The 11602-nt window shown below is 48.0% G+C and overlaps 1 protein-coding gene across 1 annotated transcript; it reads left to right on the plus strand.

Annotated features, from left to right (window-relative positions):
* Nucleotides 1-548: 548 nt before the first annotated feature.
* eef1e1 (eukaryotic translation elongation factor 1 epsilon 1) lies at nucleotides 549-5796 on the plus strand. Its single transcript, XM_030349491.1, has 4 exons — nucleotides 549-676; nucleotides 1325-1519; nucleotides 3636-3731; nucleotides 5135-5796. The coding sequence occupies exons 1-4, from the start codon at nucleotides 593-595 to the stop codon at nucleotides 5276-5278; spliced, it is 519 nt and encodes a 172-aa protein (XP_030205351.1). The 5' UTR covers nucleotides 549-592; the 3' UTR covers nucleotides 5279-5796.
* The last annotated feature ends 5806 nt before the right edge of the window (nucleotides 5797-11602 follow it).

The following is an 11602-nucleotide window of genomic DNA, read 5'->3' on the forward strand; positions in this document are numbered from 1 at the left end:
AGTTTGGGGTTTTAGTTTTTGTTTTTGTTCAAGTATTGCACACCCAAAGGGCTTTAAGGAATATGACTTTATGCGTAACCAATTTATACAAGGGGACTTCTTTTTGTGCGTGTGTGTGTGTGTGTGTGTGTGTGTGTGTGTGTGTGTGCGTGTGCGTGTGCCTGTGTGTGTGTATGCAGAGGTTTTGTAGTTTCAGTGAGGTACCAATGACATTGCCTTTATCAGTTTTTCTTCAAGGCATAGAATAATGGTATTCGTCATATTTCCCACAACTCTCATTAATCAAATAAGCTAAATGTTGTTTTTTACACTCTTCACTCTTTACATTGTGTTGACAGTTGCTAGTTGTGTTAAAATACGTTGGTTTGTAAATATGATTGTAAAGGGTATATCTAAGCCAAAATAGGATGTAGTTCAAAATCATTATTTGATGAACTGATGCAATAAAATGAAAGAAATAAAATCCGTTTGTCTGATACGCTGTCATTGGCTATACAACAGTCAATCTTATGTTTGTGGGCGGGAGCTGCGAGTTGAACCAATCATGTTCTACACACACCGTACGCCACATGAATGACAGACAGTAGCAAAGATGGCGTTGAAGGAGCTATCATCGCTGGAGAAATTTCTGGGACTAAAAAAGCATAACAAGTACAGTACACAGGGAGACAACAAGGTGAAAACACCCCTTTATCGGTTTGTCATTTACGATTGACCTCTTAATACAATTGTGATTAGAATAAGGAGTTACAGAAACAATGGGTGAACGCTGGTTAGCTTGTCAATGCTAGCCCCGGTTAATACAACGTACGTGTGCTAGCCAGCTGAGGTATATCGGCTGAGTTATTTCCCATATACGCTTGTAGATATTGGTGATAGCAAACGATCTCACACAATTCTGTAAGTTCTGTGTGAACAGTGGCTTGTATTGCTATGTATCCAATGTCCACATGTCAGCGATGACTGGATGGGACGTGCCTTTTCTGCGCATGTCCATCCCCCAGTGCATGCTGTGTGCTGACGACACACCCTTCTCCTCCATAACTTTCCTTCTATGATTTTACGTGTCATATCAACGATGCAAAATCAAATTGGACAATGACGTGTAATCACAGACAACGTAGGGTCTTCAATTCCCTCACCAGCTACCGACTCCAGAATGAGATTCAGCAAGCCTTTACATACAATCAAACAGAAATCCATCTAAATTATAAATGCAAAAAAAAGAAAACTGTTATTCTCAAGATGCCTTGTATAGTGTGTTAATTTATCATAAATCACAAGAACTGTAGATTTATTGCCCCTTAAACCTCGTCCTTGGCAGGTACCAGTGTTGCAGAGCAATAATGGGCCTATGGTAGGATTACTGACGGTCTGCAGCCACCTGGTGAATGAGGCCAAGCGCCCCGAGTTGCTGGGCACGTCCACAGAACACAGGGCCATGGTGCATCAGTGGCTGGAGTACAGAGTTACCAAAGTGGACGGCTGTACCAGGGAAGAAGCCAAGACCGTTCTTAAGGTAGAAAAGAGAACACGCACAACGACCCAGTTGTCTATGAATAATGCATGAATGTACTTCTATAAATAGACTGCTAACCAATTGTTATTAGAACTAATTGCAGTTTTGTTAATAACTAGATAGTGGTGTATGCACATATTGCAAAACACACAAAATTATTCTCTTTAATACATCCCACCCTAACCCCATCGCCACACTACACCTAGCAATAACTTTACCTTCTTTAGAATGGTTCAACAGAAGTGGTATTGTATAATACTTGCATAAGCGATCAAATCAACTACAAGCCAAGCAGGGTTAAACAGCAAAATACCCGCTCAGAAACAGACACCCCCACACACACACTGCACCGCCTTTAAGAGGCGTCAAATCGCTCTCCCTCCATCTCTCTTTCCCTCCCCTACAGCGGCGAGGAGATCCAGTGACAGTGTGGGTCTTGTTAAGGTACAAGTTACAGGAATACAGAGTGATGTATGGCCCCCTTCAGTGACACGGCCACACACACACACACACAACAATAAAAGGGCCTTAATGTGTTGGACACCAGTCAGTGTGAAATGGATTGCTGGATGCAAAGGTGCCTCGTGGCGTTGTTTGTGTCAGCGTGAAGGGTCTGTGAATGTGTGCGTCTGTCTCTGTGTGTGTGTGTGTGTGTGTCTGCCTGCGTGCGCGCTCGTGTCTCAGCGCGGCGCGCGGTGGTGTTGTGTCACGGCTGAGGCCTCTCGCTGTGATGCAGCGTGTCTCCGGAGAGGCCTTTTAAATATTTTAATGGTCCCACTTTAAAGGAGCAAGTCTCCCTCAGCCCCGTGGCTCTGCTGCCTGTCAGCCCCCTCTGTCCCACCCTGCTGCTTCTGCCCCAGCGTCCCTCACAGAAGCATCCTCTCGGAGCCCCGACGGTCACTTCCCATTAGTGGAAGAGCAGGACAGGAACTGTCAACAGCCAGGGTGCTTAAAAGTTAGCGTTTTGTTTCAGGCTTTCTTACTCCTCTCCCTCATGTACAAAAGTTGTCTCTAATGCTGGGGTTAAGTTTGATGGTTTGAAATCCACGACGGACTGACGGATGTTTTTGAATTGACTGTTTTATTAAAGGAGGGACAAACCACACAGTTTTGTCGAGGATAACTTCATTTACAAGCAGGTATTTTTGAAAAGTGAATCACAACGGTGCAGTCCCATCTCGGGGGTCATTGTACTTTATCTTCTCATAGTTGTTTAACTTTGTTCATTTGTGCCAGACACTTTAACAACTATTGCGTTGACTTAATAAGGAGGACTACACTTAAACGACATCATCCGGACTGATGCCCTTTAGTGGGTGTGAGTGTGTGTGGAGGAACCCAGGTTTGCAGCGCTGCGAGCTTGGTTAGGCAGCAGAGTTGCCGTCTCCATTCCCTGCTCGACTGGGCTTCAGCACCATGGCTCTGGGCTAACAGAGGCACAGATCTGATTGTGGCGAGGGGAGCAAGTCTGCTGTCTTCATGCCTTGCTTGGCATAGCCTACTCTTGCCGCACGATAACTCCATTTGCCCTCAAGACGCTCCGCGTGTATGCCGTAGCAATCGCACAATGTACAAGTGCTAAAGATGTTTCCGTCCCATGGGACCAGCTCCACGCACACACACACGCGCACACACGGAGCACTCCTGTTGTCTTGCGGATGGCTTCATTTAGATTTGCACTCAAGCACCCTTGTTATTTGGTAGCTGGGGAAACAAATTGGCCGTTTTGTACGGAATTATTGCTCAATGGCCAGTCATGGGGAGAGCATGTCCCCCCAGGTCATGTATTATTCCTGTACACACACAAACATACATTCATACATACACAAGGGTGGATCAAACACACAAAGTGCCTACTGAACATTTCTTTCACTCCTCCATGTGAAATTCCTGCCAAAGCTGCTCGAGCTTTTTGGAACACACAAAAATGTATGCAGAAGTTGTCTGAGCTTGTTTATCCTGACACCGGTTCCTTCTTCGTTAATTGTTCTTATGAAACAGTGCATCATTTTCAACAGGGTCACAAACGTTGGCTTTTTTACTTATCTTCCCTCATTCTCTGTGTGCTGATTCCACATGCATGTCCTAAACGATTTTCTCTGGTTGTCTCCTACAGGACCTCAACCTTTACCTGCAAGACAAGGTCTACCTGGCAGGCAACTGCTTCACCCTGGCCGACGCCCTCATGTATTACGGACTTCACCCACTGGTTGTAAGTGTTGTATTTTATACCCAGGTTTTCCCAGCAGGCTTAGCCTGGCCACGGCCCAAGGGAAGGAGTTGTCTAACGAGATATCTCGTCAGGATGTTCTTCAGAATGAAATGCCTTGAAAAGAACAACCTCTGTGCCAAATTGATTGAGATGATCAGTACTTTTTTGTATCGCCAATTTGTATCCATCTACCCCCACACACAACGTTCCCACTAACCAACACCAGTCATATGGCCGAGGGGCCGACCTGAGAACCACATGGTAGTAGACGCGGCTTTACAAACGCCGGACAAACCCCCGGGGTGCCAAGCCATGCGGCACAAAGCGAAGCCTGTAGCCCCAGACCACGGCCACGGACGACGACGGGCACGCCCCTCCCCGCAACCAAAGCAGTGAATTACGACCCCTGCAGCGGTGGGACGGACACAAGGGACGGATGGAAGGATGACGGCAGGGCAGGGAGGAGGACGAGGGTATCACATGCCGAGAGATGTCAACGGCTCTGTTGCCACCAGGCAGAAGGGGAGTCACTTTGGTTCCGCTGTCAGTGTGGTCTGAACCCCGGGGACAAGGGGTCAGCCCGCCCCTAATCCTCAACCACACAGCCCGTCCCCCATGCTCAATTTATGGACGACAACACTGAATGCACAAACACTGAGTGCCGAGCATAGAGCCCTGAGGATATGAGCTCGGAAGCCTGTCCACGCGGGGGGATTTCCATTTAGGGTCTTTCGCAGGGTGGTTAGGAACAAAATCGTATTGATTCGTCAAGCGCTCTGATAAGCATATTTGGGATTTTTACCGCAAACTGTGTCCGTGTATGATTGTATTGTTGGTCTTGGAGTATCCAAGTACGCTGTTTTATGGGATTCAAACAAACCTGTGTCACCCCAGCCAGCAGTGACTCAATGTGGGAGGTAGTGAGGCCTGATATGTGTTCCAGGCAAAATTCTCACTTTTCTAAGGCCATATTTTATCACAAGGTGACAATTGCTGCTGTGCGTTTTTGATCGCCAATAATACGTTAGGAAAAGTAAGCTGAACACACAATAATTCTTTGTAGCTAAGTCATTATAGGTCACTTTGAAAGTGTTGTTTGGAAATGACTGCCAATGTACTACTACTACCATTATCAGAGTGCACCTATCTGGATTATAAGTGCAAATAGAAAATGAAATCTACGTCTTAGCCATGCGTTTACTGTTGTTTAGCAGAGTTAATCAGCACCCCTCCAGCCAATCAGAATCAAGCAATCACCCTGGCCGTGGTATATCAACGCATCCCTACTATTACAAGGCATTCAACTGTACCACATGTGTATGAGGTCCTATACAGTAAAGTATACATCCCCAGCAGATCCGATTCACCTGAACCTTGTCCCCATGCTCCCTCTCTCCTCTCAGGTGGACCTGGCCGTCCACGAGAAGGAGCATTACGTCAACGTGACCCGGTGGTTCGACCACCTCCAGCACTACCCCCGCCTCCGCCACCACCTGTGCCCCGTGGTGGTGCTCAGAAACAGAGTGTACATCAGCGGACACCACTGAGACGTTAGATCCACCACCACCACCACCACCACCTGGTCTCCGAGCTCCCTGACGCCCTCACCGGGGTAGGGATGAACTCGGACCATCTTCTGGGAAAATGTGTTCACCTCCACCACCCCAACCCCGGGGAAAAGACTTGCTGCTTTTCACAAATGCCAGGAAGGCTTTCGTGTCTGCTTGTTCCTATATTGTCTTCATGTTTGTGTTAACTATTTCCCAGCTCTGACCTGTAATCGTGACTTGAATACTGAGGTACATGTGGTGGGTGAGGGGGCTTTCGTTTTTCAGTAAGTTATCCAGACAATATCAACACCTTCAGGGTCTGCTAAATGTTTTTTTCTTTATGTGGATCCAACAAGGGAAAATATATCGACAATGAACTTCAAAGTAGCATGCAAAGTACATTTCATTGTCTATCTTGCTGCTTTGTCTTTGTGACTCAGACAATAATCCTGTTCACCTGAACAGCTTTTTGTCAACAACTACCCAAACTACCAGTAAACGACATATAAATACCCTGCTCTGTCCCTGTTGCTCTGTGCCCTCATAAGCCCTTTTATCAAACACACATCACCCCATCACCACTTAACAGCACCAAGAGTAACTGTAGGTAATGTCGTTGTTTAGGCCTAACTTCCTGTCTGGTTTTTTTTGCAGTTAGAAGTCCTTTCACAACCTCTCCATAAACGGGTTATTGCATGACTACTGTCGTTTCCCTGGCAGTTTTCTTTTCTTGTTTGTTCAGCCGGTTTGTTTTGGCTTGTTCCGTCATGTAAGCCGTTCCTTTGAGCGCTGGAATCGGTAGCTTCGCCTGAGACCCCATTGTCAGTCAACAATGAAATCCTGCTGCCTGCCCATGAAGGAGCAGATAAGACCCCCTCTTTGTGGAGTTCTCTCTCCTGATTGGATAAAGTGGGAAACGGGATACCAAAAAAAACGTTTGTTTCTGTTACTGCAGAGCGGAGGGATTGAAAGACCCATATAGCTGACCAAACACTCCATAACAGTGTTGGCTGTCGGAATATAGATCTTTTTAACACTTATTCTTATAAATAACTATTACTCAGCGCCTTTAAGCCTGTATCTGACATTATGCAGACCCTGCCCCTGCCCTTGAATACACGGTTAGAGCAGAGCTTGCGCACATTTTCTCTCTGGCTCTCTTGTTCCCCGGCACTCTCTCTCTCCGTCTCTTGGCCACTTCCCCGCCACCAGTGGTGTGGGCAGCAGAGAGCAGTAAGCATCGGGGATCAGAGCGCGCCTCCAATCAGACCCACCACAGCTACTGTTGATGCTGCAGGCCAGAGCCAGAGAGAGAGAGAGAGAGAGAGAGAGGGGGCAGCACAGCTCACCAGCTGCCACACGGACCCAGCCTAGTCGAGGCCAGCACCCAGGGGGCCCTGAGGGACAGCCAGCCACTGTGTGTCATTTCAAAACCCCTGCATATCTACAGGGGAACTTGGAAGAGCGGGCAGCAGAGAGGGGGGGGGGGGGGGGGGGGGGGGGGGGGGGGTGGCGGTGGCAGAGAGCGAGACAGAGCAGACAGAGCAGCCAGAGGCCAGGGATTCTTTAGTGACACAACTTGTGAGCGTCGATCGGGGCCCGGGAAGGCCTAACTGTTGCTGACTGAACACGGGCCCATTAGTGCCATTAGCTTGGGGAACGGGCCAAGCTGTCACATTCTCTCAGCAGTTTGCGTAGAGATTGTCGGGGTTTAGCTGTGATTTTTAAGGAGATAATGCTACACGGGAAACATTATTAGTGCAATTGCAAAGGGATTGGTGCAAGTGTAATTATTTGAACCTCAGCCACAAACGGAAGCATCGTGTTACAATTGTTTTCATCCTGTCGACTGCAATCTAGATGTTTCTCTTATTATGCTCCACCTCCAACTACTTTGGTATCCTTTTGTGTTTCAACCTTTTTCAGTGTTTTCGGGCTCCGTCTTATCTGTTGGAAGCTGTAAGCCGCTCTGCGTCACACTTGTTGATCAATGTCATCTTTTTTTTTGGGGTTGTTCAGCAATGTCGCTTAACACTTGACCTCTCTGCCCTTTTATTTACGGTTTCCATCTGAAAACCCAGTCAAAGGAATTTGAACAAACAACCCAAAGATTCCAGAATAGCCTTCGAGATCTTGTGCTCTGATGGCAGAAAGTTGCAAAAAAACTGTATTTGGTGGTGGGGGGCGGGGGGGCTTGCAGTCATCTGAGCGGGCCTTGTGACTAGATAGGGGTGGTAGTGAAGTGGTTTTCTATTAAAGAAGCCTTTGTCCTTGTGGTTTTTAGGACACGATATTGATCAAACATCGATTCGGAGACCAGCATAGCATCCAACTGCTGTGCTTATTTGGGAAGTGTGAACCAATCAGCTGTCGCCTGGGAGGCTGAACAGGGGGAATGCACCCCTAATTCACATGGCATGCATTGCAAAACAAGACGTTAAAAAATGAGGGTAACTTTGAACTCATTATTTTAGAAATCTAAGAATCTAAAAGAGATGTATTAATTTGAGCAATGAGATACGCAAACAGATCTACAGGCAATTCAGATGTACATATAATAATAATGTATGATTAAAAAAACTTTTTTTAATTATACATTTGAACTTAAAACCTGGTTAAAACCGTTAAGAAGGCATTCAATATGCAGATACAAACAAGAGCAATACAGTTCATAAAATGATTAACCTGTTTGCAAAGATTTATTTGTTCATATTACGTTGACAGACTAAATCCCATTACATATAAATGATCCACTGGCAACCATTTTAAATGATTTATTACAAAGGAAACAATGATTCCACTCGACACATCGGTCGTGATAAACTCCTCTTGAGGCATATTTTTTTAACAGTTCCGGATACATTTTCTTATGCAATAACTCCCCTGAGCAATCCCTAATTCTTCATAACTAAGCCTTGTCTTTCACCATAACTGCCGGCCTTGAGAGACGTGTTGATGGAACTGTCTCCAAGGCATTTTTTTTTTTTATATATATGTTGTGAAATCATCACTGATAACAAGAATATTCACAAACTTATTCACTCCTGAAGTCGGTTACCACAGCTACACTTTAACAAATGATATTCCATTTAGGTTTGAGGAGCTTAAACTTTATACATTTCTGTTGATCCTACATTTTATGGCTCTGATGTTTTTGCAGACGTCTGGGTTACATAAAATCCCTATAAATACCGCTCAATCCATCTTCCACCTTCTAACAGTAGGCTTCTAACGGCAGGGGGCTCTCTGTGTGTCAGAGCTTGCTGACCCTTTGCCAGAATCGTAATGCAGTACGGCATCGCGGGGGTCTCACGGGGGGGGGGGGGGGGGGGGGGCGTCTTTGATCACACCTGAACGGCCGCGGTTCGGCCGCGGTCACAGCGGGCGATCCGAAACAAAAGCGCCAATTAGAGACGACCTTCTGCATAAGTTCTGAGGACCCATGGGTGGGTCCGCCTTTGCCTTTCGTGATGAGCGCGACTCCAGAAGAACCATGGAAGACCAACGACCCCCCAACCCACCCTTCTCTCCTCCCCCAACCACCCGGGCATACTGCCTTCCTGCAGGCAAAAGCGCACGCAATTTACCCAGACTCCTGCGGAGACGGAGGTCGGAGATCAAAAAAGCTCACCATCGGGGAGTCAACCTGAGTGGTCGCTTGCACCGCCGCGGTTGAGAGCTGGGCGAGCCATTGAGGCGGGGACTTGTTCTAACATCTGATGAACTGGGCCTTGTGACTAGCTCAATGCTGTACTATCTCTCCCCTCTCTTTGCCTCTCTCTCTCTCGCACGCGCACTCTCCCATTCTTTCTCTCTCTCTCTCTCCCTTTTTCTTTCTCTCTCTCTCTCCCGCGCTCCCACAGTCACTTTCTCTCCATCTCCCTATGAATGCGGGCCTTGATCGCTCTCTACTTCACTGCCACAGGGGACAACCCAGGGAGAGAGGTCAAAGGGCATGAGGAAGGTGAGAACGAAGCCCCTGAGGTCCTATTGGAGGGAAATGACTGACACGTCTTTTCTGAATGGTTCTTTAATAAGCTTGTGAAGGCTCAGCCCTTCTTCTTCTAACCGCTTATTGTAAAAAACTAAAAACATAAGTATATTAAGATTTGGCAGTTTCAACAGTCGTTAAATGTGCTAGTTCTCTGCCTTTAATCGGCCCTTAAAAACGTTATTACAAGAGATATGAATTATTACAGTGGACCCTTCAGAGAATCAGAGGTGTTTGTGTAACGGCAGTGGGAATATGAGAGGAATCGATTGCAGCTATGCTTAATTTCCTTCAATTTGAAAGTAGTATTTGGCAATCCATCCACACCCCAACTAAACCGTTGTCGCTGTGAGGAGGAACACACAACAAGACTCTTTCTTTCTCAATTCACGGATCTTAGTTGATATGCATTCCAGCCTAATGTCACCCAGACAGCAAACCTGCGTGAGAACGGCGAGTTGACCCAACGCCTGCGTTGAGACCCACGACCGACGAGGGTGCCTCGTTTAATCTCTTTAATGGAGACAACGTCAAGCAGCATATATTCTTGGCACCCGTCCCCTTTAACGCCCTGAGTTTGATTCAATGATCCAATCAACACTATTCAGTGGCGAGGCAGAGTGACAGAGAGGGCGAGAGAGAGAGAGAGAGAGAGCGTGTTGGCGTACTCTAAGCTCCTGCGACAGGCCCATCTCACCTCGCAGGGGCTTTACCGCTTGTGACAGTCGTACCACGCGCCCGTAAAGATGGCATCTGATTGTCAATACAAATTAAACAGGGGGGGCATGGGGTTTGTGATGGGGGGGGGGGGGGGGTTGTTAGGGGTTGGGGGGGTTGGAGTTCTGCAGATGCCATGCCACCGTGGGTAAGCTCTGGAACGTCGTGCTCGAGGGCGGAGGGGGGGGGGCTCCACGTCCTCACGCAGGACCCCACAAGGAGCCCAGGTGTGCGTCACGGAGCGTGAGAGAAGACGTTCTCCAGACTCCCTCCCTCACCTCCGTCAATCACGCCGGGGCCGGGGCCGGGGCCGGGGCTGGGCGCGGCTGCTGCGCTCGGCACAGAAGTGCTTAAGTACATGTGTGTGACCCGGGGCGACGAGATCGCACTTCAAGACACTGTTTACCACACACACACACACACACACACACACACACACACACACAGAGAGACACATGCTCCCATACACAAACACACACACATTCTTGAATTAACCGCCTCACTCTCCTTACCCCCTCTGCCGTCTCAGCTGCACGCACGCCTCCTTGTGTGTGTGCGTGTGTGTGTGTGCGTGTGTGTGTGAGAGTAATATAGATAGAGAGAGAGTTTTGTACTGTGTTTGCATGTGTGCATGGATGAATGCCTGGGTGTGTGTGTGTGTTTTGGCGATCAGATCATCCACCCATTTAATGGGGTCATAAAGAGTTGGGTCATGTCATGGAAGACTCAAAGGCAGTGAACCAACTCATCCTTAAACTCAATTAAACAACACTGGTTCATCAAGAGTCTCTGTCCTGTGTCTTTGGCACACAGTATACAGGACAGACACACACACAAACACACACACACACACACACATACAGGCATGTGCTCATCAACGCTGGGCCTAAGGGACCCTATAACACCATAGCGTCTCTGTATATCCTCAACAGCAGTTGACCTGTCATCCCAGCTTCAGGTTACCGTTCGGCCCCTCTCTTTGGCCGCACTTGACGTCGCACAGGAAAGACATTGTTGAGCGATCCTGGCCGCATCCACGTATTATGTTTCGGCAAATTAGCCATAGATTGACATCGCCCCCCCCCCCCCCCCCCCCCCCCCCCCCCCCGTTCCCACCCTCGCTCTAGCGTGTTGTCCAGACCCGATGGGTCATGCCACTTAACTTAAGACCCTCAGAGCCCTCCCGCCCTGCCGCCACCCGACACACACACGCACACACACACACACACACACAAAACACACACACACACACACACACAACACACACACACACACTCAGTGCAGTAATAGGTTGTGATAGGCAGCCTTGAGGTGGTATTAAAAGTAATTGCTGCTGAAGCCTCGTGACGGAGGGGGGGTGAGGAGGGAGGGTGATGGGGACGTACAAGAAGGGGGGGGTGGGGCTGACTGCCCATAGAGGATGGCAATAAGCCTGGTAAGTGAGTGGGAGCGGTGTGTGTGTGTGTGTGTGTGTGTGTGTGTGTGTGTGTGTGTGTGTGTGTGTGTGTGTGTGTGTGTGTGTGTGTGTGTGTGTGTGTGTGTGTGTGAGGTATTCAGAGACCAGGCAGAACAAGAGGTGGGGGGTCACTGCCCTTAGCCATTCCTGTGATTTG

This window comes from Gadus morhua, chromosome 23, assembly GCF_902167405.1.
Source record: "Gadus morhua chromosome 23, gadMor3.0, whole genome shotgun sequence".
In the NCBI taxonomy this organism is placed as follows: Eukaryota; Metazoa; Chordata; class Actinopteri; order Gadiformes; family Gadidae; genus Gadus; species Gadus morhua.

What these genes read in the sequence shown, in the direction of transcription:
- eef1e1 (XM_030349491.1), top strand. Translation starts at nt 593, where the DNA reads ATGGCGTTGAAGGAGCTATCATCGCTGGAGAAATTTCTGGGACTAAAA. An exon ending in AAGCCAAGACCGTTCTTAAG is followed by an intron (nt 1,520 to 3,635) that starts GTAGAAAAGAGA and finishes TGTCTCCTACAG; the next exon opens with GACCTCAACCTTTACCTGCA. An exon ending in ACGGACTTCACCCACTGGTT is followed by an intron (nt 3,732 to 5,134) that starts GTAAGTGTTGTA and finishes CTCTCCTCTCAG; the next exon opens with GTGGACCTGGCCGTCCACGA.